Genomic DNA, 25,235 nt, shown 5'->3' on the forward strand with positions numbered 1-25,235 from the left:
CCCTAGGGGATTCTGTTATAGTCAGTAAAAGACTGGTATTAGAGGACCAACTTCTGCTAAAAAAAAAAAAACCCCTTAATCTTAATAAAGTAGAAGACAAGGACAGTCACTGAGTTTTAAAGAACTGACTCAAAGGTCACATGTGAAAGGGGTAGAATGTCACCTAGACTAATGCAGCATAAAATAAGGTGCCACATTAGAAACAGCAGCATTCTGTCTTGGCAAGATAAGCCCGAAATGATGGCAGGGAAAGCAGACAGAATTACCATAAGTTATTAGGACACAGCTCCTAAGGGTATCAGAGCAATACAATAAAAAACTGCGGATTCATAATGATAAGCCTAATTAATCAGTGAAAGGCTAAATTATATATTGCATTATTAAAGAAACAGAGATATATATATTTTTTAAAAGTTTCACTGAAAAGTGATGAAAATAAAACTAATTTCTGGTGCTCCGAAAAATATTTTTATTAGTTAGAAAATTCATTTATTTGAACTACTTCATTCTTTACATATCGCAACTAAATGTGGCGCATCATCCAACTTTTGCATTTTCTGCAAGGCCTAACATAGTGTATAGCCTCCTTTCAATAAATACCCCTGGTTAAATTAAATTTAGAAGCCTGCTTATTCCTATCATAACAACTGCTTCCTTTTATAGAAGAACAAATTTAGAACTCTTGTTTTCCATCTTACTTACTAATTAGCTGCAGTGTTTCATCCAAACAAGACTACAAACACAGGCCAATGAAGTTCAGAGCGAAGTTCAAGGGGGCCTGTTTTCGATACCCAGGTGTGCCACCAACAGTACAATTAAGGTAAATTCACTTACGCTTTCTATGCCAAGGGTTTCTGCACTTGTAAAATGAGGATTTGGCACTAGACGATTTCTACACTAAGGGTTCCTCTTACCTGCCCTGCTGCCTGCAAGTGTTGGGCCATACTAGACGTAAGGATGACCTGGCACAAGCGGAGAGCCGGAAGGAGAATCTGGCGGTACCGGTCCACCGGAGTAGGGATGAACACTGGGGGGTCTCTCATGCCAAACACGCTTCATTCATTTCCACCAAACAAGGAGAGAGCAATAGTCCCAGGGTTAAGGTTAATACTCTAATGTCCCTGACCATCTCCATGCAAACCACCACAGGGGGCTGATTAAGATGTGAAGCTACAAGTGACTACTCTGCATCCTGTATCGACGGTATAAATGGACTTATTTGTTTGAAAAATCTCAATAAAGAAAATCTGCATAATTTAAAAAGACAATGTTTGAAACGTCCTAAATGTATTTATTCTACTCTAAATTTTCCCTTGGGCTTTAGAGACTATGAGTAAGAAATAGATAAAAACAAGGTTTTTTCCAAATTTCCCTCTCCTATACCCAAAGCCAAAATTGAATCCACGTTATAATATTATATATATAAAAAAACAAGATTTAAAAAAGTTAAAATGAGGTTGTAAAATCACTTGACTTTTAAAAGGTTAGGTCTCGGAACATTGTATTAATAAAATATTATTTATTGCAAGTTTATATTTAAACTTTTAAATAAAAGAAAATGGTTGCCTGTTGAAGGGAATGAAGTAGAATACAAAAATAACAGGAAATTAATAAGAGAAAGATTTTACAGACAGTGATAACAATATGCCATGAACTGAGGAATGCAACTAACTCAATCCTCTTCACCTAAGGTGAAAATCATAACTCTGATGCTTAAAACTTAAGAAAACAATATAAAAAAAAATTTTTTTTCTGGAGGTAAAATAGCTCTCTTTACAGTTAAGCCTAAAAAACTCAAATACTCAATTTGGCAATGGATCTTTTGAAGGAAATTACTAAAACTGACCAAAGTGTTATTTATTGTTAGGAGGGCAGGCTTTTTGTCCAATAATATTGCAGCCATGTAGACAAAAACAAGGAAAAAGAAAACCCATATTAACTCATATGAGAAATCTGCTAAAAAGCTTGAAACTTAATTTGACTTAAAGTTTTCAAGTTAACAAGCAGCTGGTAAAATGTTAAAATGAGAAAAATATAAAATACTATTCCAGTCATAGGAATAGGAAATCCACAACAAATTATAATTTCACCACGATCCTTTAAAGACCACTATAACTGAAAACTTGTATTTCTATTGAACAATACAGTCAGGAACAAAAACATGCACTAACAAAATAATCTTCCATTTCCCTCTTACATTACTGCTCTAAAATGTAAAGCTTCTAGGTCCCTACTCACTTTTACCCTTATTAGCAGCTCCCATTTATTAGTAAGTGGCAGGGATGTATCACAGAAACAAAAAAAAAAGAAAAAGAAAAAGAAAAAAAGCCCTCATCAAGATGAAAGAATACTGCTGAAATAGAATTATAGTCCAGTGCCGAAACTGTTTGGAATTTCTTTTTTCCTCAATAATCCTTTACTGGGAACTTAACAAAACAATCTGCATGGACACTTACCCTTGCGGGTCCACTTCTGGGCGCATGTCATAGACTTGGCATTGTGCCAGTCTCACGATCACCCCAGATCTCAGCAGCTCTAAGGCACCCTGCTGTATCTTAGCTACTCTCGTGAGAAATGCCTAAGAAATAACGCAAGAAAAATCATCAGTAAAGAAATCATATCCAAGGACCTTAGATAAAAATGAGACTCTCTCATGGCACATTTCTGATCTTCAACCATCACTGAGGAGAAATGCTGAGCTAGCTATAAAGGGGCACATTATACCACCTTTCTTACGGATTTTTTGAGGATTAAATGACATAGCACATCCGAAGTGCCACATATAGTACCTTGCACAAATTAAGCATTCAACTAAACTGTAGTTCCTGTTATCATCATGTGGGCTTATGGAGGGCAGGGAAGATCATCTGTTTTGCTCATAGCTGTATCTCTAGAATCTAGTGCCACACCTGGCATATAATACACATCTAATAAATATTTGTTAAATGAATGGAAAAAAGAGTTAATGAACAACCTAAGACTTTACCGCTTCTATTATTATGACACTATGATATTTTTAACCAGAAGGCAACAGAGAAATTAAAATAGATTTGGAGAAAAGAAAATGATGAGTTATAGACTACTGAAAATCCTGTGTTTAAAACAGAACAAGCACATCTACATCAATAGGCACCTAATAGTCAGAATTCTGTCGTGGAAGGACAACTTTGCTCCCTGCTTTCCTCATAGAGCACTGAGTGTCATGTCATTCGCCACTATCATCACTCTGAGTAAGTCACAGACCTATTATTCAACTAACTCTCTCTCTGGATCATTTCAATTCAAATTTAGCCTGCTTAGAAGATATATTTCTAGTATATGTCCCCAAATATGAAACTCCTTAGAATGATTACAGCTTACATGACAGAAATATTCAAAATGTAGGCCATGTTAACGTTCTTTAATATATCTTTAGCCCCAAGAAAAAATGAGCGGTTGATCCAACTTCAAGTGAACATAAAGCCTCACCATTTTGGATTCATAGGTATAAAGGGCTTTTAAAAGCGGAGGTTGTGGGGTGAGTAAGCTCTGCAACGTAAGGTCATCTTCTACCAAGCTGTCCACGAGCACCTTCAAATAGCCACTGTTGGAGAGGTACAGAAGCCACTGCTGCTGCCTGTCTACAGAGACGATCCGATCAAGCAGAGCCAGCGCCAGCATCTGGAGGAAGATAAATCAAAGTCCAAAACACGAAATGGCTCCCAAAATCAACGACAGAGACTGCCTTCATCTGGAAATATTTAGAACTTTCTCATAAGGAGAATGGGTGCTTGCAACAAAACTTTCTTCCATTTATTTTGTGTGTAAAATTGAAATGTTATGTACCTAGAATCTTGATTTATTTATTAATAAAAGGAAAATCTGGGGGGTAAAGTTATATATCTGAAACAAAACAATACATTAAAATAATAGTATTAAATATATTTTAGCAGAATCTAAACATTAAGTTTCGGAAGAAAGAGATTTTTAAAAATAGTTTTTTCTCTAATTGTAAAATCTTACATGCTTATTATAGAAAATATATAAAAGTTATATAGAAAATACATAGTCTGATAAACACAATTAATCCATTTTGGTCTATCTCCTTCTACTCTTTTTTCTATGCCTAAAAACAAACTTTTTTAAAAACATAATTGAGAAGTTACTGCAGTTTATATTTTACCCTATTTCTTAAAATCCATTTCCAACAGTTTTCAAAAACATGATTCAAATGCTATGTAATTTTCCACTAGCAAGAAGTTCTCTGCAGCGTCTCTGTTGTTTCTACCAGTGGCAGACCAACCTCAAAATCAGCAAAAAGATTATTCTGAGGGAAAATTCTGAACTAACGGAGAATCTGAACAGAATTAAACAAAATATATAAATAAACAAAATTGAGAGTCCAAATTATAGCAAATAGGCAAATTCACTAAAATATACTGCAGAAAATAATTCTCGATATATAACATATCGAAAAGTTAATTTGGTTTAGACCTAAATAAGTCAAAATACTTATTCGATTACAGTACTAAACAGGGGCTACTGACCCTTCCGATCTCGTGGCCGTCACAAGCGTCCCGACAAACCACCTCCATGAGGGCGGCACCGTAGCTCTCGATGATGGCTACGTTTTCTCGCTGCAATTTACTAAACACGTCTTCAGGAGCTGTCAATCTTTCCCACATGGTTTTCTTGGCTAAAAGAGTTACAACAGAAAAAATTTAAAACACTCCAACAAAAAGCAGATTGGTAACTGAGTAATTAATTAAACCTCATACAGAACAACAACAAAATCTTCACAATGCAGCATGTACACAAAAGCCCACCAGCCACAAGTCCCCAGCAGGCAAACTTTAAGACACAACGCGTATATCCCATGCACATACACTAAGATAACAGTGGTACTAGGAAAAGGATAAACTATTCTTTAAAAAATCAAATGAATTATGAAACTCCAGGAGAACCAATATTCTGTATTTATTCTGCTAAGCAACCTGTGTTTACCTTTTACTGATATCTATGAGAATTTCACTCAAAAAGATCAGGTACAAAGTAGACAAAGACCTACTGCCCAAAAAATCAGATATTTTTATTCGTTTATATTTTTAATTGAAATGTTTATTAAAAAGAAAAAGTATATCCATTATGAAAGTAATTTAAATGTACAATTATGAAGACGTGATCATATATTTCACATAAGATTCGTGTAAACCTTTTAGAAAAGTTTCAGAAATACATTATATAAAGCAATAACCTGCATTTGAAACTAATCTTATGAGTTCTTTTCCAACTATTGCATAGTAGTAGTTTTTAAATTGGGGAAAGTTTCTCAAAATAAGCTGATCAGAATGGAGAGTAAAAACGAAGTAAGCTTACTCATAAAAAATAAAAGTAACCCACATTGTGGTCTATAGTTTACTTTTTTATAGCAGCTTTTTGCAGTTTTTGCAGTAGGCAAACCTTCAGAGTTTTAATAAACAGAAGGTAAGTACAGTGTTTGGCACAAAAACAAATGCTCAGTAAATACTTATTAAACTTAGTATTTCTAATTTGAAACTTAAAAACACTATTACCTAGAGGAAAAAGTAATATGCTACTTAAAATAAATCAAAATAAGCAGCGATTATGACTAAGAAAAAACTAAAGGAGGAAATTACTCTAAAATTAGAGCATTTTGGAATTTAAAAAAAGGAGAATTTTCTTTTATGGTCACACTGCTTTACCGCATCTTGATGACTTACAAAAAGCATGACGTACAGCTCCACCTAGTGCTTAAGTGGTGATTTTTCCAATTTAGATGTTAAAATGATAATTTTAGGCAACTATAGAATGTTAAAAATTTTAGACAAGAGGAAAATGGAGGAGTTATGTTGTGGGGGAAAGAGAGAGTGGGATCCCCATTACTATCTTTCTTTAGAAAGCTCCTATTCATTTAAAAAGCTTCTCTAAACTAGTCTTTTATTTTTAATGACCTTAAAAATATTTTTTGTACATTATTTAAATGGGTAGGACATTTCTATAAATACATCATTTGGCTATTATTACCTTCTAAGGAAGATATTATGTAAAAATATATAGCCTATAAAAAATAGTATGAGATAATCTGGGTCTTATAGAATGGTTTTTAAGAATCTATGTACAAAATAACAAACGCTCATAAGGGTTCTCAGAAGGGGACAAGGAGTCCATTACAGAAGGCACTTATGACAAGTTCTCAAATAACAGAATAACTCTGGCTTAGAGCATTATATATGTTTGTCTGTTAAACAGTTAAAAACATTTTTTATATCTGGAGACCAAAGAATCCGGCTTATTATTCTCAATTAAAAACGCTAACTACATTTTAGAAAACAGTACATATCAATATTTTAAATATGCGTATCTTCTGACCAAGTTCTACTTCTTAGAATTTGTCCAAGAGCAACCTCACATTAGAACAAAAAGACATATGCACGCTATTGACGAGAGTTTAAACTGGTAGAGGGCCATTCGATAGAATCTATTAAAAGAAAAATGAGCACACTCTTTCACATGAATATTCTACCATGAAGTATCCTTCTTGAAAAATACATAGGCATATAAAAAAATATTTGATGCAGCTTTTTTTGTGATAGTGAAATTAGAAAGAATTTAAGTGCCTATGAATCAGGCAAATGGTAAAATAAATGTTACTTCCATATTATGGAATAACATAGCTATTTTAACAGATGCAATGAGATACGTACTGTGATATACTGCAAGGGAAAAAAGATGGCGTACGCACTATACCCAGCTTATATTCAGTGGTGCCAGGGGTGAGACAGAGAGCAACCAAAATATATAATCTAAAGCAGTATTTGAGGGGTTTTTTTGACAGTACTTATGTGCTATCTTCATAATTTTAGAAAACTAAACATTCTTCCTTGACTTTAAACACCTAACTGATTCTATACTCACTGGTTATAGCTTTGCTTAGCTAAAAGATGAAAAAGTGATTTTTTTTTTTTTAATTTAAAGTAACCAATCCCTAAAACCAGAAAAGATTAGAAACCTATCTAATTCTACCTGCTTCTAAGGTGTCCGGTTCATCTGGTCTCTGGGCGATCTGTAAATAATAAAGCAGAGAGCCATACAGGTGTGTCCTCACTCGCTGGAATCCGCCACCTAGGTAGACAGAGTAAGACCCTTTTTTCAAATTAAAGTTAAAACAAATACAAAAGCTATAATTGATAGGAAATTTAGATTAAAACACCTGTCTTCAAAATGAAGTCTAACAGTTTCTTCAATATGATGTGAAGTGAAGAATCTCCAATAGAAGCAAAACCCACCACTGGGTTCTCTGCTGGAGGAGGTGAGGTGAAACAACCATCGAGCGTAAAAGCGTAATGGGCCTCTCCAGGCCTCAAGGCTAATGGATGCTTCTGTTCTGTGCGAACGGCCTGGCTCAAGTGAGCAGTCAGGGTGAACACAGCACCTGCTACCACCGGCATTAACTCGTGTGCTGCTTCATCATCCAGGATCTTGAAGCAAAAAGATAAACCAGAGTGAGGACCCTGCTTTCAGCTATAGTTACTGACACATTGTGTATACGTTTAGCTTTTCAACTACCATAAGAATAGAACTGTACTGTTCAAAGAAAATAAAAGCTAATATATAGAAATTTAAATAGGATGCTGGGTAACACGGGTTCTTAATCAGAGGAATTCCTACCGGAATTCCCTAGAAGTTCTTAATGGAAATTCACATAAATGGCCTCACCATTAGACTGTCTCATTCACTAGATCTGGGATGATATCTGTCCCTGTGTATTTTTAAAAAGCTCCCTAGGTAATTCTGATACACACTCTGGTTGAGAGCCACTACTATACTTTTCTTTCGCAAGAAAAGTCTTAGCACTGGCACTGCAGAAGTCTTATTTACTCCTAATCTAAAATAGAAAAAAAAAAAAAAAAAAGGTTGGCAAGCTATATGTTCACCTGGTAATTAAATATTCAGCAGTATAAAGTAATTTAGGAAGTATGTCACCTTATCATGCACATCTTGTAAAATATCACGAATAATCAGTTGTCGGTCCTCTGCCTGAATGAGGTCCTGGGGACAAGCTGTCAGTATAATTTCTACCAGCTGCCGCCATGACTCCAGCGCGTGCCGTTTTGCATGAAGACATTGCAACAATTTGTTTCTTCCTACCACATACTGAAGTATAGTGCTGATTTCCTGAAGCCAGAGAAATTGGATTGCAAGGTTAACACAGAGGCAAATAAATAATGTCTTTTACTAACAGGTCCCTGTTTTGAACAATGTCAGTTAATCTGAAAACAATTATAGTATATTTTGGAAATCTTCCACATGCATGCCAGTCAGCTGATAACTTGTCATGTTATGCAGCTGGTTAGCGCTATGAAAAATATATACAGCTCTATGTGTGCCTGTGTGTTTGTGTGTAAGGCAGGGAGCGGAGGTGGTGTGGGTGGAAATGAGCTTTTTAACCCTATCTTCTTTCTCCTTGCAACTGTCTACTTATACTTACTCTGGAGCACTACAGTTGCCTAAAACCCAAGTTCAATGGCATGTTTCCCTGATGTGTCTTTTAATTCTTTGCCTTTCGCTTTAGCTTAGCCTGCTGTGTTTCCATGTACGTGGTTCTTTCCACCGACCTCTTAACTCCCACCTTGTGATGACAAATGACTCTCTCCTCTCACTGAAAGGGAGCAAGTGAAGTCTAATACACATAAGCAGGCAGAAAATCCTTAACCAGCCTCACAGAAAAGATCTTATTTATTCTGGCATCCAGACATTAGCTTCAGTTCAGTTTATAAAAGTTATAAAGCCAAAAGTGAAAGATTCCATTAAAGTTTAATTTTTAAGTAGTTTACTAATTAATGAACTACAAGTCAATTTATTGTTTTATCTTCTAACTGGCAATTTAAGTAGTTTAAGTAATTTAAAGGTTAATACTAACGTATGCGCAAGAGGCTCACCTCCATCAGTAGAGGTCTCTGTCCTATGGCTGCCATACCCTGAAGGGCATTAACTTCGGCTACAAGAACCCTATGAAGAAGCTATACAGGTGGGAAAAGAGAGAAAAATAAGACCATTTCAGACACTAGTACAACAGTAACCACTAGCAATTACTATAAACTGTCCTAGAGAGAAAAGTTTTGGATACTTTTAAATATAACCTAACAGTGGCACTGTCCAGTTTCTAGTCAAAAATATTCGGTACCCCTCACATTCCAGAGAGTAGAACTAAAGAATTTCTGTGGCAGGTAAGTTAGTGCAAACACCCTGGATATCTTCTTTCTACTGAGGCCATTAACTTGGTAAAGTTAAATAGTTAAAACCACTCCATACTTTTAGTTGGGCAGCATGATTACTAAGAGAAAGGTGATGGGGGACCTTTCAAACAGGCAAATTTAGTGTAGACTCTTTGTTTTTATTTCTCAGGTGTTTCAAAATTAAAAACCACAGTCTAACGAACCAATATGTCTATCAGAAAAACAACAACTGAATGGTTATATTTCTGTCGACTCAAAGTCTGAGCCACTTAATACTGTGCACACTTTAAAGCAATCCTCACCTTGACATTGCAGACTGTCTGTCCCCGTAAATTCTTATGTTCACAGTTAGCAATAACTTGTTCAATCTGAGTCCGATCAAAGAAATCCAACTGCAAAGGCTCGGGTATCTCCTGACTGAAGTCAATTGAGTCAAGAATACTCAGAATTTTTCGACGCACTAGAAAAAATAAAAAATAGTTCAGTTCTGCTTGGGACACTGAGAAGAGCAAACCATTGTACTCAGCTCACTCTCAAAAAGATAGTGAGTGCTATCTTAGGAAAGGGTGTCTATAAACAACACTATACTGAAATCTAAATTTGATTTTATTTCTAATACAGCCATTTGCAAAACTATTTTCCCATCTTACAATCCTAGTTTTAAAAAGGTTTTTTTGGATGACAAATAATCCTTTACATAGCCTTTCTACACCTGTTAAGAATTTGCAAGTACAGGCATGATAACCATCTCTTGAAATTTGAAGCAATTTAATATATAGCTATAAATTTACCACAAATTCAAAGGGCTTTACCTTTTGTGGCAGTGTCAAAGTGAAGGAATCCAGAGACAGACCTATTTTCATCTTCTACTCCTCCTTCACCATCTGTTGAGGCATCAATAATAACAGACCAGAAAAAGAACAACATACTTGGAAAAAACACACTTAAAATATCTTATTTCTAGGTCACCGTTTCTAGGTCAAAGAGCCCTCTGCAAATAGATAATTAAAATGCAAAGGTGATAAAGACTTATCAACAACATTCATCTAATTCTTTCTGTCCCTGTAGGATCCACTTCAGGATTGTAAAGGGGATAATCAGAACGCTGAGAGGCAGGGCCCAATCATGTCAATGAGACAGTTAGAAAAGCTTATGCTTAATTTGCATGTATAATACATAATAAAATACCTTTGGTCGTGCTGGCTGTGACAAACTCCACTAAATATTTTTGTATACGAATATAGCAAAATGTGGAAGCTTCAAACAATAATGGGATGATTTAAAATTTTGGTGTTTTAAGGAAAAAAAATTCTAAAGGTAGAAGGAACTTCTTTGGCCTGCAATCACATACTAAGCACAAGATTCAGCTTCGTGCTTGAATTCACCCAGATCCGTCAGCAGCACAATAAAACAAATGCCAACAATTCACATGTTCACCTGAGTATGGTTTCACTGGCATGTCATCCAACAAGAGGTGCAGGAGCCGCTGGGTATGTGACCGCTGACGATTCAGAGAGGTTACCCTTAGTTCTATCGAAGCGGTCTTCATCAGCCATGACATTTGGTTCAACATAGATATTTCATATTCTAGAAGTTAAATACATAAGTTAGTTTCCCAGAATAATAGCACGAGGTCAGAACAGACCTAAATTCTTGAACTCATCAGGTATCTTCCCATGGAACACAGTCAATAATTTATGAAACTTGGAAATATAATAATTTATCATTCTGTAAAACTAAAAAAGAAAAAGCAGACATCAAGGGAGAAAAAATAAGCTAATATGTATCTGTAAAAGATGAGCAAAATGAAAGGAAAAACAGGAGACGATCAAGTGTCCATTACCAGTATAATTTCATACAGATCGACAGAGTTCTGGGTCCGTCATAGTTTGACATTAATACAGAACTTAAAACTTAAAATAAAAAACAACCCTCAAATATGTAACTTATAGAAAAATTATGATTGTTTGTTTTATATTTCATAAATACATTTTTAAAAATTAAAATAAGTTTAAATTGCACAACTTTGTGACATCTCAGGATAATCTAGTACACTTGGTCAAACACAGAGTTAGGGTTGGGCTTCCCGCTGCGGCAGCCACTGGAGAGTAGAAGCCGTGGCTCTGCGCTGCCCCATGGCCCTGGGCCTCGACAAGGGCCATGAGGTGACCAAGAATGTGAGCAAGCCAAGGCACGGCCACCGCCGCGGGCGCCTCGCCAAAGCACAGCAAGTTTGTGCGGGACATGATTTGAGGTGTGTGGCTTTGCCACACATGAGCGGAGGGCCATGGAGCTACTCAGGGTCTCCAAGGAAAAGTGGGCTCTTGAATTCATCAAGAAAAGGGAGGGGGCGCGTCCACACCAAGAGGAAGAGTAAGGAGCTGAGCAATGTCCTGGTGGCCGTGAGGGGAGCCGCTGCTGAGGACTGCGTCCCTCCCCACTCTGTGCATATTAAAACCTTTTCAGAAAAAAGAAATATATATATAATTGGGGCTGGGGAAAAAAATATATAGTTAGGATTGGGAATCATTTATACACATTTTTGAATCCAATATTATTTTAATGCCTGGCTTCAAAGTCCTCAATTATGACAGCATAAACATAAAATACACCAAATACTACTACCACTACTACTAATAATGGGTAATGCTAGATTTATTTTTTTAAAACACAGATACCATAATAGGCAAGATTAATTTTTCTACTTAGGTATAAAAGAGGATTTCTTAAAAAGCTTCTTAATATAAACGGATCTTAAGACTAAAAATAAGATATATTTATTATGAAAAGGAAGTTCTTTGCCATAAGATAATTCCCAAGGTTCTCTCATACCATCACTCTCAAAAGTAAATTAGAAGCTGATAATTACTAGTAGTGGAAATATATTACAAAATCAGTGAACCTAGATTTCCTAAAACATAAAGATGATATAAAGTAAACTTTAAAAAACTCCAAAGGCCACCATTGTCTGGATGTACTGTGAATTCGGAAAATTGTTAAAAACTGATCAAAAAGAAAATTATATAAAGTAGAATCCTATAAAACATTGGTAGCCTGGGATAACTGCTTGGTCATGTCAATAAAGTAAGTTACAAATAGTTTCCACCATAATTAGTTTTATATATTTCATTTCAAGACTGCATTGTTTTCAATATATACACAAGGGAAAAAAAAGGGATTTTTACAAAATAATTTTCCAGAAAATATTTTTTCATCCTTCAACGCAATTTAAAATATTTACTTATTAGGAAAAAGATCAAATTCCATCTTTGATTGACCATTTTTAAATAATTTTGTGATAGCAGCTAAAACATCAGTCTTCTCTAGTACAAATTACAAAAGCAACCAAAAGTAACAAGCAAAGTAACAAAATGAGAACAGAATTCCACAAATATTTTAACTACTAGAATCAAATGTTATATAAATAAAATCATTCAACATCGACTACAAATTTTTTTGTAAGGAAAAAAAACTCCTACCTTTATTAGAAAAAGGTAAATGTTGCAATTGAGAAAATAAGAAATCCTGGCTGGTTCTCAAGTACCTCATAGTAGGGCCAGATGTATCGGAGCATGCACATAACTGATATATCACCTTAAGAATTAAAATAAGAAAATCCCCAAGTCAATTTTTTTGTTACACATTTTAAGATAAAATGTGAATTTAGATCTACTAAGTGGAAACTAAAACCCATCAACAATTCAAGCAAAATGAACAAACACAAGTATAAAACTTAGAAGCTCAGAGTTATAAGCAGTCCTTAGCATTTATGAGAATACAACCGAGAGTGCTGAAGACATTATTATAGGATTCATCTTGAAATCGCCCTAAATATATTTATTAATACATACATACATACATGTAGTTAATTAACAAGTCTTAGTATTTTAATTATTATAACCAGGATTCAAACAATTGAAGAATTATAAAGACCTAGAGATTCAACTAAATAATGAATATAAACTCTAAATAAAAATTTAATAAAATAGATTTCGGTATAAATGCTTTTACATCAAATATAAGAAAAAGTGAATAGTTATAATATATATATAAAGATCTCTATTAGATATATAAATATCATCAAGAGAGCCAAACAGATAAAATGGCAAAAAATGTTTTACATAGAAAAAATAAAAATGGCCCATAATCAAAAAATAAGTACAGTCCTTTCAATAATTAAAAAAAAAAAATTAAGTGAATAAAGCAAGCCTCTATGGTAAATTAGCAAAATGCTTAAATGTAAAAAGCAAATCCCAGTACTTGACAAAGTGGTAGTGAAAACTTTCATTCATATTTCATTTTATAAATATTTATTAAATGCTTTCCATGTAGCAGGTACTTTAGATTCATCTCTTATTGGCACCATTTAATACCCACTATAATTGTTATGATTACTTCTGAATTAAAATCTGAAGTCATCAAACTATTCATATCCTTTGACCCAACAACCTATCTTCATTATTGGTCGATTCCGTACTTGCAAAGTCATCTACATGCTAACGTTTATTTGTAACTCCAAAATCAATATTTCCATGAATGGCACAGAGCAGCAAAAAATTTGAGTTGCCAAACTTGTCCGCTCTCAGCTAAGGTTAAACAAGGCTGTGCTTTGCCTTTCTGTTTCAGTTCTCATGCTGTAAAACAAGTGTCCTCTCCCAGTCTATTTAGTGCTCCATTTTTTGCATTTTGTTAGATATTTTATTGGTTAGATGTTTTACTGGTTAAAATGACCCCTAAGCATAGTATTGAAGTGGTGTGTTGTGTTCCTAAGTGCGAGAAGGCTTCGATGTGCCTTACAGAGAGAAAATACAGGTGTTGGATAAGTTTCATTTAGGCAAGAGTTTTAGTGCTGCTGACTATGAGTTTAATGTTAATGAATTAACGGAATATAGTAAATAAAGTGTCTTTAAACAAAAACACACGTAAAACAAAGTTATGCATTCATCACGTGACAAAAATGTTGAGACCTGAGGATTGCAGGATTCTAACCCTGTTTTCCCAAGGAGCAATGGTTTAATATTCACCAAGTCAGTGTTCACTCTGAATTTATAACACAAAACAACAACTGACTGTAAATTTATGTCTAGAAACACATTTCTAAAAATATAAATCAACAAAAGGTAACTAAAGATGTTCACTAGAACACAGTAAAAAAAAAATTAGAAGCAACCAAAATGTAATTTACATTGTAGCTGCACAGCAAGGTTATAGGGGGGGAAAAAGGACACAAAACTGTATGTCTACTGAGTATAATCAACTAAATAATACACATACACACAAGGGAAAAGATAAGAAGGAACACTAGGTAAAATTTAAATAGTTCTGCTATAGATATATTTACTATATTTTGTCTTTTAAACAGCTTTGACATTGTTTTTGATAACTCTGTAAACAAATAAAAATAACTGATTTTTGTTTTGTTTTGAACTTCTTAAAACAAAACAAAAATCAGTTCTTTGTAGATGGTCAGGTAAAAAGATACAGACACAGATGCTCCAAGATGTGGAGAGGTAATACTCTTAGAGGGAGAAGGACAGAAAAAGTGAGTTCCCAAAGTACCAAGAGCCATTAACAAGGGAGTTTCCACATCCCTCCTAGTTCCCAAGGTCACGTGGGGAAAACCTGCATCCTTACAGAGAAGAGAGCAAAGGCAAAGGCTGTCTCGACTTCTTCACCCAGAAAGCCTTGTATCGCTGGGTAATGAGGGTATCGATAAGGCCCAAATGATTCCCCTTTGCTACAATCAGACTTATTTAAACAAACAAGTTCTTTTTAGAGATTTGAATTTTCTTCTGAAGCAGAGTGAAACATAAACCTATACATGAAGGAAGCACCTTTCATTAAAAACAGAACAGTGCTCCTTCTGGCTCTGAGCAGCACCATGGCGGTTGGCAAGAACAAGCACCTGACTAAAGGTGGCAAAAAAGAAGCCAAGGAAGTGGTTGACCCATTTTCTAAGAAAGATTGGTATGATATGAAAGCACCAGCTATGTTCAATATTAGAAATATTGGGAAAACACGCGGACTCAAGGAACCAAAATTGCGTCTGATGGTCTCAAGGGTCGTGTTTTTGAAGTGAGCCTACCCGATCTGCAGAATGATGAAGATGTGTTTAAAAAATTCAACTTAATTACTGAGTATGTTCAGGGTAAAACTACCTAATTTCCATGGCATGGCTCTTACCAATGACAAAATGTGCTCCAAGGTCAAAAAATGGCAGACAATGATTGAAGCACATGTAGATGTCAAGACTACAGACAGTAATATTTGCTTTGTTTATTGTGCATTGGTTTTACTAAAAAATGCAACTGTTAGATTCAGAAGATCTCTGAACCTCAGCATCAACATGACCGCTAAATCCAGAAGATGAAAATTATGACCTGAGAAGTGCAGACAAATAACTTGAAAGAAGTGGTCAATAAACTAATTCCGGATACCATTGGAAAAGACATAAAAGGCTTGCTAATCTATTTATCCGCTCCATGATGTCTTTGTTAGAAAAATCAAAATGCTGAAGAAGCCCAAGTTTGAATTGGGAAAACTCATGAAGGTTTGTGGTGAAGGGAGTTCTGGAAAAGCCACTGGGGATGAGACAGGTGCTCAAGCTGAACGAGCTGATGGAGATGAGCCCCCAGTCCAAGAATATGTTCAAAATTCAGACTTTTCATGGTGACAAATAAAATCTATTTGTGACATTTAGGGGAAAAAATAGAACAGTGCTTCTTGTTTAAACGCAGATTCTGACTCAGCAGGTCTGGAGCGGGGCCTGGGCTTCCATACTAACAAGCTCCCTGGTGGTGATGCTGACGATGCTGGACCACGTTTTGAGGAATAAAGTAGCAGAGCATACGTGATAAAATGGCAGGCTGCTGGTATAGACGTGTTTTGTGTGGCCAGTACAGTATTTTAAAAATCAGAGGATCTGGCAAACCAGGGCCTACATTCCAACATGGCAAAAACGAGCAGGGGCCGAGGAGCGGGACATGGGTTCTCCAGTCTGTCAGATTCTCCTCTCCCGAATCTTTTTGTCTTAAATCTGGCTTCAGTCTCTTACTTCACCTGCCTAACTCCTTCAGCTTAGATGATTAACCTTATCCATTGTTTCCACCTAAGTACGTCAAATTCTATAACACAATTCTAAGATTCTATAATTCTATAAAATATACATTGTTTGTTCTCCCATTAAGGAAGAACTAATTTTGAGTCAAAGGAAGACCTAGCTGTAGTACTTACAGTGAAGGGCTGTTTGGACAGCCAGAAGACAGAAGAAAATAGTTAAAAATTACAAAAAGTAAAATAAAAATCTCCATGTCACCAGAAGTTAATGCTGCACTTCTTATGAAAATATGAATCAGGGTGCCACTTAAACTGAAAAATTAGTCCTATCTTACAAAGCCTAGTTCTTAATATATTTATGAAATGAGTAAGAAATAAATGTAAGAAAATACAAGTAAAACAAAAGTTCTCATTATAGCTTAAACTTTACACAAATTTGACTTTCTAGCCCCTCACATACAGCTACAGAGCTGTGTAATGTACGTGGTTATTAAAAAGTGCCTTCACTTACACGCTCACATCCTCGTTTAAGCCTAACAACGACCCACTTCACAGATTGAAGAACCCAGAGACGTGTCATGGCACACTCAAGATGGCTTAGCTAGTCAGGGGCAGAGAGGGGAACCAGAGGTCTCATGACTCAAATCCACAGCTCTCCCCACCAAAAGAAGCAACTTGAAACATAGCATCAACATTGGAAAGCTTCTACACTACCTGGTCAAAATCCATTCTCAAAATCCAATTTCTCTCATTTTTCAAGTGGCCAACCTATAGGATCTGTAGATGTTTAGGATTCTCGGGGTTTGTGCATTATGGGTTTTATCCATAAATGAAAGACTGGTCAAACCGCCAAATGAATTCATTTCAACTCAGTCTTACTGTCATACTTTCATGTCTGTGATGTAGTCAAGCAAGTTTCTTCTATTAAGTGCTACGCGGTACAGCCTTTAGTCTACCTGGTAACACAGCTCAGCGAGTTGAGGCGATTCTCTCACCGCCACCGGGCCTGTCCTCCCTTCCGTTCCTTTCTCCAAGATGTTTAAGATGGCATGAAGGCACGTTCGAGGGCAGCCTAACACTCCTACACGAAACCAAAAGAAAATTCAACTTTTCTTTTTAAATATCTGCATTAAAACCCTGAAAATACCTTTATAAAAGTTAAGTCCCATAAACGTCTGCTCTACTGTAAATAGCCTGTCAAATATTGATACAGAAAATGGCTAAATTCTAATTTTCTAAGGCTTAGTTTGTCCAGACTTAGCTAAGCCCTAAAGATTGACTCATCACATCACCTTTCACACATTATTTCTTTCTTTCAGTGAATTATCTCATGATCCCCAAATTCAATAAATGACCATTTAGATACATAAACATAAAAAGAAATAAATGCCTATGTGTCTCATGGCCATACCTGGATCTTGTAGGTTTGTGGTACTGACAGGTTTCTTTAATTCAAAGCCTAACAGGTAGAGAGCAAGACTGGGTGGATTGCGTTCCAAAGAGGTGATGAGAAGATTCAAGATGTGGATTCTTGTTTCATGACGGATGCCAGCTAATTTCTTTTCAAGTTCTGATCCTTAATGTGGAAATCACGAAACAATAAAAAGTTAACATAAGTCAAATTTAGGAATTATGCTAAGTGAAATAAACCAGACAGGGGAAGATAAATACCATATAATTTCATTTATATGTGGAATTTAAAAAACCAAAAGAATAAATAAAATAAAATAAAATAGAAACAGACACATAGATAGAGAAAACAAGCTGATGGTTACCAAAGGGAAAAGGGATGATGGGATGGGAATTTAAATAAAATGATAAAAAGAAAAAAATTTTTAAATATAAAACTTATATTCCAAACTTCCATGTTTTCTTTAGTTTCAGGAGACTAAAGTAGCTATTACATTGAGTTCAGACTTGTATTAGAGGTCTCCCAAAAGCCTCGTACATTTATGCTAGCAAACTAAACAATTAATAGCTTTCTTTATATTAAGTATTTATATAAAGTAAAAAGATACATTAACCGAAGACATACCCTCTTCTAAACGTACAAATTCTTCTGTATCTTCACTATCCAAACACTCCACGAATCCAGCCATCAGCTTCTGACTTACACTCTGTGAAGATAAAAAAAAAAAAAAATTATAAAGTTTCTAAATATTAAAGAAACTATAATATATATTTATAAAGATTTGTCTATAAAGAAAAAAAGCAAATCTACTCCAAGTATTTAGGTTTTAGTTGCATTTTTAATTAACAGAAAACTCAGTTCCTTAAATTGCCATAAGTTAGGTCTCTATAAAAATGATTAAAAAAAAAAGCATTTTTAAAGTTTATTGGTTTCAAAATTGGTTTCCTTCATTTTCTTTCCCAAAGAATCAAAGTAGTTCTTTTTTCAAATAACATTAAATTGCTATTTCATGACCTCTTCATTATATACTCAGTACTATGAGATCTTAACTAAAATATAAAATAAAATTCTCATCTTCTCTTTTTAGAAATGTATTACTACCAATTTTATATTTCTGGCTGAGAGATCAGATATGACTCAAACTCCATAAGAAATATAGCAGGATGTTAAAATTAGTAATAATTCATACTCAGATGAATGCCAGTGAACTGAAAAGCTTCATCTTCGACACCCCTTGATTATCACATAGTTTTCAAGAATCTCATCCAAAAACCAGATTAGATATCTATATTCTACTATAAATAGTGGTTCTCAACCTGGGTGGTATTGCCACTATGGGGGCACTTAAAAATATGCGGGCATTTTGAGTTGTCACAATTAGAGGTTACTACTGACAGATAGTGGTAAGGGACCAGGGATGCTAAGAGTCCTGCGATATGATGGACAGTTACACATGATGTGAAGATCAGTCCCACCCAAGTGCTAAAGGAGCCCGTTACAGTATACTGTGGAGTACACAATAAAATTCTTCATCTAGCTAAAGCGATGGTCCAACATAAAGATACAATGGGGCAAATGTCTATAAAGAGAAAAAAATATCTTCCCCAATTGCAGCTATTCAGCAAATAGAGATTACAAATTGGATTAATAGAAGAACATCTAAAAACTCTACAGTATAATATCACATGAAGTGACACAAATGTGGATTACCAGGAAACCACAGTAGACAACTCAACAACAGTGAGATACATTCAGCATCGCAGAGGCTCACTCAGAACAGAGGCAACCGACAGAGGATGAAACAAAGGATGCAAAAAACAAACAGAAGTTGCACTTACAAACATAATCACTTCAATGTGCTTAGAATAGCAATCGTCTCGTTAAGCCCTACAGCCACATATTACAGTATATATAGTATCATCACATACTACAGTATGTGCAGTATCACTCTAAATGGTATTTGGTATTATGTCAAAATACAAATTTGAACATGGGTAGGTTTTCACCCATCGTAAATAAATCTTACTGTCAGAGAAATTTTCCACAAACAAGATTCCTCCACAGACACTATGACTTCTGTATGGACTGAGAATGCACCAAAAATTAACAATAACAATAACAAAATCAATTACCTGGTCATGTGTGAAATCTCCAACCAATTTTATCTGAATATTGGTGTTGCAAGAGATACAGCAGAGGATCTTGGCACTTTCGAAAGCCAATTCTGGATTAGTATTGCCATGATACAGGTATCTTTAAAACAAGAAAACAGTTGAGAAACAATGAGATGAAACTTGGCTTCTCACTGTTCTCAAAAAAGAAAATTTAGAACCTGGGCTTCTCTTACCCACGTAGTGCTTTTGGGTAAATTAGACAGTGGTTTCCCCATCTAACCAGTGTGTTCTTCTAACATCCTTATGTTGATATCTGAACCCACAGTGACCTAATTTGGAAACAGGGTCTTTGGAGAGGTGGTCAATCGAGTTAAGATGAAGTCATTAGCGAGGCCCCTGATCCAATGACTAGTGTCTTCATAAACAGGAAATTTGGACATTGACGCACATAGGGAGAAAGCCATGTAAAGTTGAGGACAGCGATCAGGGTGATACTTTGGTAAATCCTAGAACACTGCCAGCAAACCACCAGAAGCTAAGATATAGACAGTGAAAAGTCTGTTCCCCGGCCCTATCCTCCAAACATCTAAATTCCCCACAAGAGATAAACGGTATTAAGGTTATATCGTTTTATACTTAGAAATGTTTAGGACACAGAATAATTCGGAAGAGGAAAAAATATTACAAGGTTCAGAGTAATTAACATCAGAGGAGCTAGAAAAGGCAAGAACAAAATGAGGCAAAAAAACACTGACGGATTAGGGATCTGACCAGATTTGGCAATCAAAGCTAGAATGCCCATCTGATTAATTTCATCGTTTTTCTACCTACAAATATAACCTACCTGGCAATATTCACCACATTATCAGCCTTCTTAGTTCTGGGATTGATGCCCTGCAGAAGCTGTTCTAAAGGAGAGACTATCAGAGCCAGTTGACTCTCTCTTAGAAGATCCATAAAGAGGTTTTCCTTTTGCAGAGTAAGATTGAGAAGTGCAAGGCAGTGCTGTACCGCTTTCTCCAAATGCTTCTTCCCTATAAACCAAAAGTTGAAGTTAGAAAACTCTACATGAATCTTAGAAACTCATAGTCAGTTCTTAGGAAAACAAGGTAAAAGACAAGTTCAAGATTCAAAAAGCCCTCAAGTTCTCAATATTTCATCAATTTCACGAAAATGCTCCCCCATGCAAGTCATGGTAATTTTTGTGGCTTGTTACTTTTATGCAATGGCTTTTCAGTCACTTTTCCAATATCTTTGCCATAATTATTTAGAGCAATGGTTTTCAGATGGGGGTGACTTTGGCCGCAGAGGACATCTGGCAATGTCTAGAGACACTTTCTGTTGTCACAACTAGGGAAGTGTACGGTCATCTAGTGGGTGGATGCCTACAGAGCACACAACAGCCTGCACAACCAAGCATTATTCAGCCCAAGATGTCAATGGTTCCGAGACTGAGAAACTGATCTAGAGTAATACATACTCATTGTGAGAAACTTGGGGGAAAAAGCTGAAAATATAAATAAGAATCACTTATAATCCCATCATTCGAATTTAAAGTACAGAGCCAAATTGCCTACGTTCAAATCACAGCCCTGACACTGGGGGAAGATGTGAAACTTCCTTGTACATCAATTTCCTTATCTGTTAACTGGAAATAATGATATCTCCCACATAGGGCTTTCGTGCAGATTAAATGCATTAATGCATGTAATGTGCTTTTAAAAGCACCAAGTGCATAGTAAACACTCAACAAATGATAATTATTGACAATAAATTATCATTAATTATTGATAATTAATGATAATAAATAAAATTGAGTGAACATTATGTATAGTGCTTTTACAAGTATCATATGAAAAACAAAACAAAAAAGTACTTCAGATTGAAATTTAGGCATGTTAAACATGTTAAAGTGAAAGAAAGATATAATTACCTATAAAAGATCCTAAAATGAGACAGTTATAGTGAGAGTCTCTGTCCTTTACTCTGCTTTTACTTTTAATATACCTTCATTGTATGATTCCCTAAAAGCTCCACTGTAGATACAGAGAGAGAATCTTACAGTGAAAAAGAACCTCAGAGATCACTTGATTATTTCAAACCCTCAGCTTCCAAAAATGAAAATATCTAAGCTGTTTTCAAGACATAAAGACATTCAGGCTCATACCAGGGAAAGGGGCATAAGTATCCAGCTGCTTAACGCCTTCTTCCAGTAAGCTAAGAGCAAGCTCCAACATTGGTGACTCATTCAGAAGATGATACATCAGACTAAATCCTGGTGGCTTATAGGCTATGATTTCTTCTCCTAAATAGAACATAACATAGTCCAAGAAATGGTAAATTAGTATTTTTGTCACACCCTTGATTTATGAAATGTCTGAAACTTATAAATTAAATGGCATCTAAACAGATAAAGGGAAGTTTCAATTTAGAGACAATGACACAAACTGTATACAGTGGTAATTTTCAAATGAGCTGATCTGCACATAGCAATTAGTCACCTATTATATGTTAACTCTCTAAAGATCTGTAAGGCGATGCTCTTGGTCTTCCATTCATTAAATTTACTTTATTTTCTCTTGCTAAGGACAATTAAAATGACTAATACAATGTCACAAAAAAGATTAAATTCTAATTTAATTTATAAACAATTTATATATTACATATAATATATAATTTACAAACTATAAATAGTTTTATTAATAGCTGACACCTTGTTTGAAAGTGACAAATAAATTACCTTGTAGTTCCACAAACTGGTCTACAAAATCTTCAAGTTGGGGCTCATAATCTCTAAGCAATTTATAAAACACTTCCAAAACAACTTCAGCAACTTCCCACTATAGAAAGATACAAATGTTTCAATAACAGTAAAACAGTCCAAGGTGATAGCCTTGCTAGGTTTTTCCTTCCTCCCACTTTTCTCTAGAAAATGAGTGAAATCCTGTGTCTACTTTATTAATTTATGCTAAGCAATATAGCAATCCCAATTCATTTTGCTTTATTTTGCTAAAGGATACGGAACTAGCTAATTTTTCAAGGTAAAACATTTGAAAAAGCATTTCCCAAACATTTCTATAGTAGTTATTTGGGCTTAATTAACAAATCTAAAGCACATAGTGTCCAGCCATAGTCAATTTATAATTAAACACCAGATATGGACACTTTTCCCAAGTCAAATATTTCACATTTTCTCTAAGAGTTTCAGGTTGTAAAGGATCTGAGAAATTATCTCATCTAATCACACTCATTTCCCAGGTTAAACCAGTGAACCTCACAGCATGAACTTGGCAGCAAACTTACTGGAAGTCAAGCCCTGGACTTTTAATTCCCAGACCAGTGTTCTATCCCATGGCTCTAGCCAAAGACATTAAGAAGACATAAAATCATTGGCAGGCTTGCCCTAAATGACCCCATTATCACCTCTTGGTTAAAAATGTTTTTTAAAAGCTATGAAACAACAAGAAAATATATTTATGCCAAAGGAAAATATATATACAATGGGGCAGGCAGTAAAATTAAGACTTTATTTTAAAAAAATCCATTGCATAGAATTTTAAAAAGGCTGTTTGGTAACTGTAAACAGGGTATTTTTTCTAAATTATTATTTCCACTGCAAATAATTTTATTAAGGCTGAGTTTGGGAACTGGGACTGTACATTGATTTTAATTATTATTTTTAAATTATTCACTTTTTTATATTTTCCAAACTTTTCAAGATCATTTAAGAAAAGGATTTTCACCACATAATAATGAATTTTAGAAATGATAAACATATAGATTGCCTCTAATTCTGTTTGTTACTTATCTCAATCGAAGCACTGTTTTTATGAGGAACCAATGTTCTAAAATATAGTGCTCTAAGTTAAACTTGAAGACATTCAAGTGAAATAAATTCACCAAATTGAGGGAAAATTTCTTAGGGTAAATATGTTGGGGTGAAACTGAAATAAGCGGTAGCTAGGGCAAGTAGCAGCACCTGAAATGCAGACATGCATGGGTGAAAAATAATAACTGGAAAGAATGTGGCTAACTGAATCTCTGAATACTTAGGTCATAATGACCTTTTTTAAGAAAAGGAAAATAAGATATTTAAAACAAATGCAAAAAAGAATCAGAACTCTGTTGAAGAGGTCATAATTATCGGCATCCATTATTCATCTGAAATAACTTCTATTAATGAGGCATGGTTGCTGTTATTGTTTCATCCAATAAGGAAATGGATGTTAACAAGATAATTCTAGGGCCTAAATAAAATGTATACCCTTTTCGGTGTTTATTTTTACTACATAAGAAGCAAAAATTATAAAGCAATTGACAAAAAAGGAACTTCAGTCATTTGGGACTAAATTAGAAACAAACTATATCCAATGATAGGGCAATGAATAAATAAACTATCTAGATATAGGTAATGATTATGCAGTCATTAAAAAGACTATTTCAAAAAATCTTTACTCTATAAAGAAGATCCTCATGATACTATGTTTAGTGGCCAAAAAAGATAGAAACTAATGTTAACTAATTATACCAATTTAAGTATACATGCATAGAATAAAGACTAGAAGTCTTTCCTTTGGCAACAAGATTATAGGTGATATAATTTCTTATACTTTTCTATATTTTCTAAATTCACCCAAATGAGCATGAACTTAATTATTTTTATAATCATCAATACAAAAACAAATAAACCCAACAGGTCCAAAAATAGGAAACTATAAAAATAAAGCAGAAATGTCCCTACAAGATACATCCAAGTGTATTCTGTGAGGCAATTAACAGTATTATAGACTAAAGTGAATTACGTCAGAACCTGGAAGGGTCTCTTACATAGCTTAGTGGTTATGCTTGGATCTGGAATCAGAGTCCTAGGTTCAAATCCTGGTCCTGGACCTTAGGCAAGTTCCTTAACTTTGCTAAGCCTCCATCTGTAAAATGGGAATATTAATAGTTGCCTCACAGTAATATCAGAATTACATAAGATGATATATATGGTAAGCTCAGTTGTGAATGTGTTGCAACCAGAGCAAATATGGGCATAAATGTCAGTGCCCCTTCAGCCTCTCTATCCATGGCAGACATTCCTAATGGATCATAACACGCTTTCCCACTAAGCCAGACTCCACAACCCAGAACTGCTACTAATCAAAAGAAATTGGTGTAAGATTAAACTTACTTCGATCCCTAACCTAATCATCCCAATAAAGGGATACTGTGTTTCCAAAAGACAAAAGTGTAATATTTTTGGTTCCATTCTGGTCAAAGTTTGTTCAGTTAAGGATCTGAATGAACGCAAATTCATATCAAATTACTGATCACTAAAAGTCAATGCTTTGGTTTTAATGCCCAAAATTATTTTTTTAATGCATGTAAACTAATCAGACCATAGACATTCCAGTACTAAGACTATGAAGCTTACTA

At 34.9% G+C, this 25,235-nt stretch overlaps 1 protein-coding gene across 1 annotated transcript in view; it reads right to left on the reverse strand.

Moving 5' to 3' along the window:
* The window catches only part of NUP205 (nucleoporin 205), a 67,821-nt gene that overhangs the window by 13,190 nt on the left and 29,396 nt on the right, over positions 1-25,235 (reverse strand). Inside the window, exons 16-34 of the mRNA XM_011359509.2 lie at positions 22,558-22,657; positions 21,985-22,122; positions 20,662-20,851; positions 19,836-19,956; positions 18,328-18,409; positions 17,704-17,868; positions 17,249-17,373; positions 12,716-12,830; positions 10,674-10,823; positions 10,049-10,120; positions 9,539-9,696; positions 8,940-9,020; positions 7,984-8,175; positions 7,211-7,478; positions 7,024-7,122; positions 4,527-4,675; positions 3,469-3,660; positions 2,457-2,578; positions 915-1,053 (exon numbers count right to left, since the gene is read on the reverse strand). Of these exons, the coding sequence (XP_011357811.1) occupies positions 915-1,053; positions 2,457-2,578; positions 3,469-3,660; positions 4,527-4,675; positions 7,024-7,122; positions 7,211-7,478; positions 7,984-8,175; positions 8,940-9,020; positions 9,539-9,696; positions 10,049-10,120; positions 10,674-10,823; positions 12,716-12,830; positions 17,249-17,373; positions 17,704-17,868; positions 18,328-18,409; positions 19,836-19,956; positions 20,662-20,851; positions 21,985-22,122; positions 22,558-22,657 (2,658 nt within the window). The remainder of the gene's footprint in view (positions 1-914; positions 1,054-2,456; positions 2,579-3,468; positions 3,661-4,526; positions 4,676-7,023; positions 7,123-7,210; positions 7,479-7,983; positions 8,176-8,939; positions 9,021-9,538; positions 9,697-10,048; positions 10,121-10,673; positions 10,824-12,715; positions 12,831-17,248; positions 17,374-17,703; positions 17,869-18,327; positions 18,410-19,835; positions 19,957-20,661; positions 20,852-21,984; positions 22,123-22,557; positions 22,658-25,235) is intronic.

The sequence above is a fragment of the Pteropus vampyrus genome, unplaced genomic scaffold, assembly GCF_000151845.1.
Source record: "Pteropus vampyrus isolate Shadow unplaced genomic scaffold, Pvam_2.0 Scaffold48, whole genome shotgun sequence".
In the NCBI taxonomy this organism is placed as follows: domain Eukaryota; kingdom Metazoa; phylum Chordata; class Mammalia; order Chiroptera; family Pteropodidae; genus Pteropus; species Pteropus vampyrus.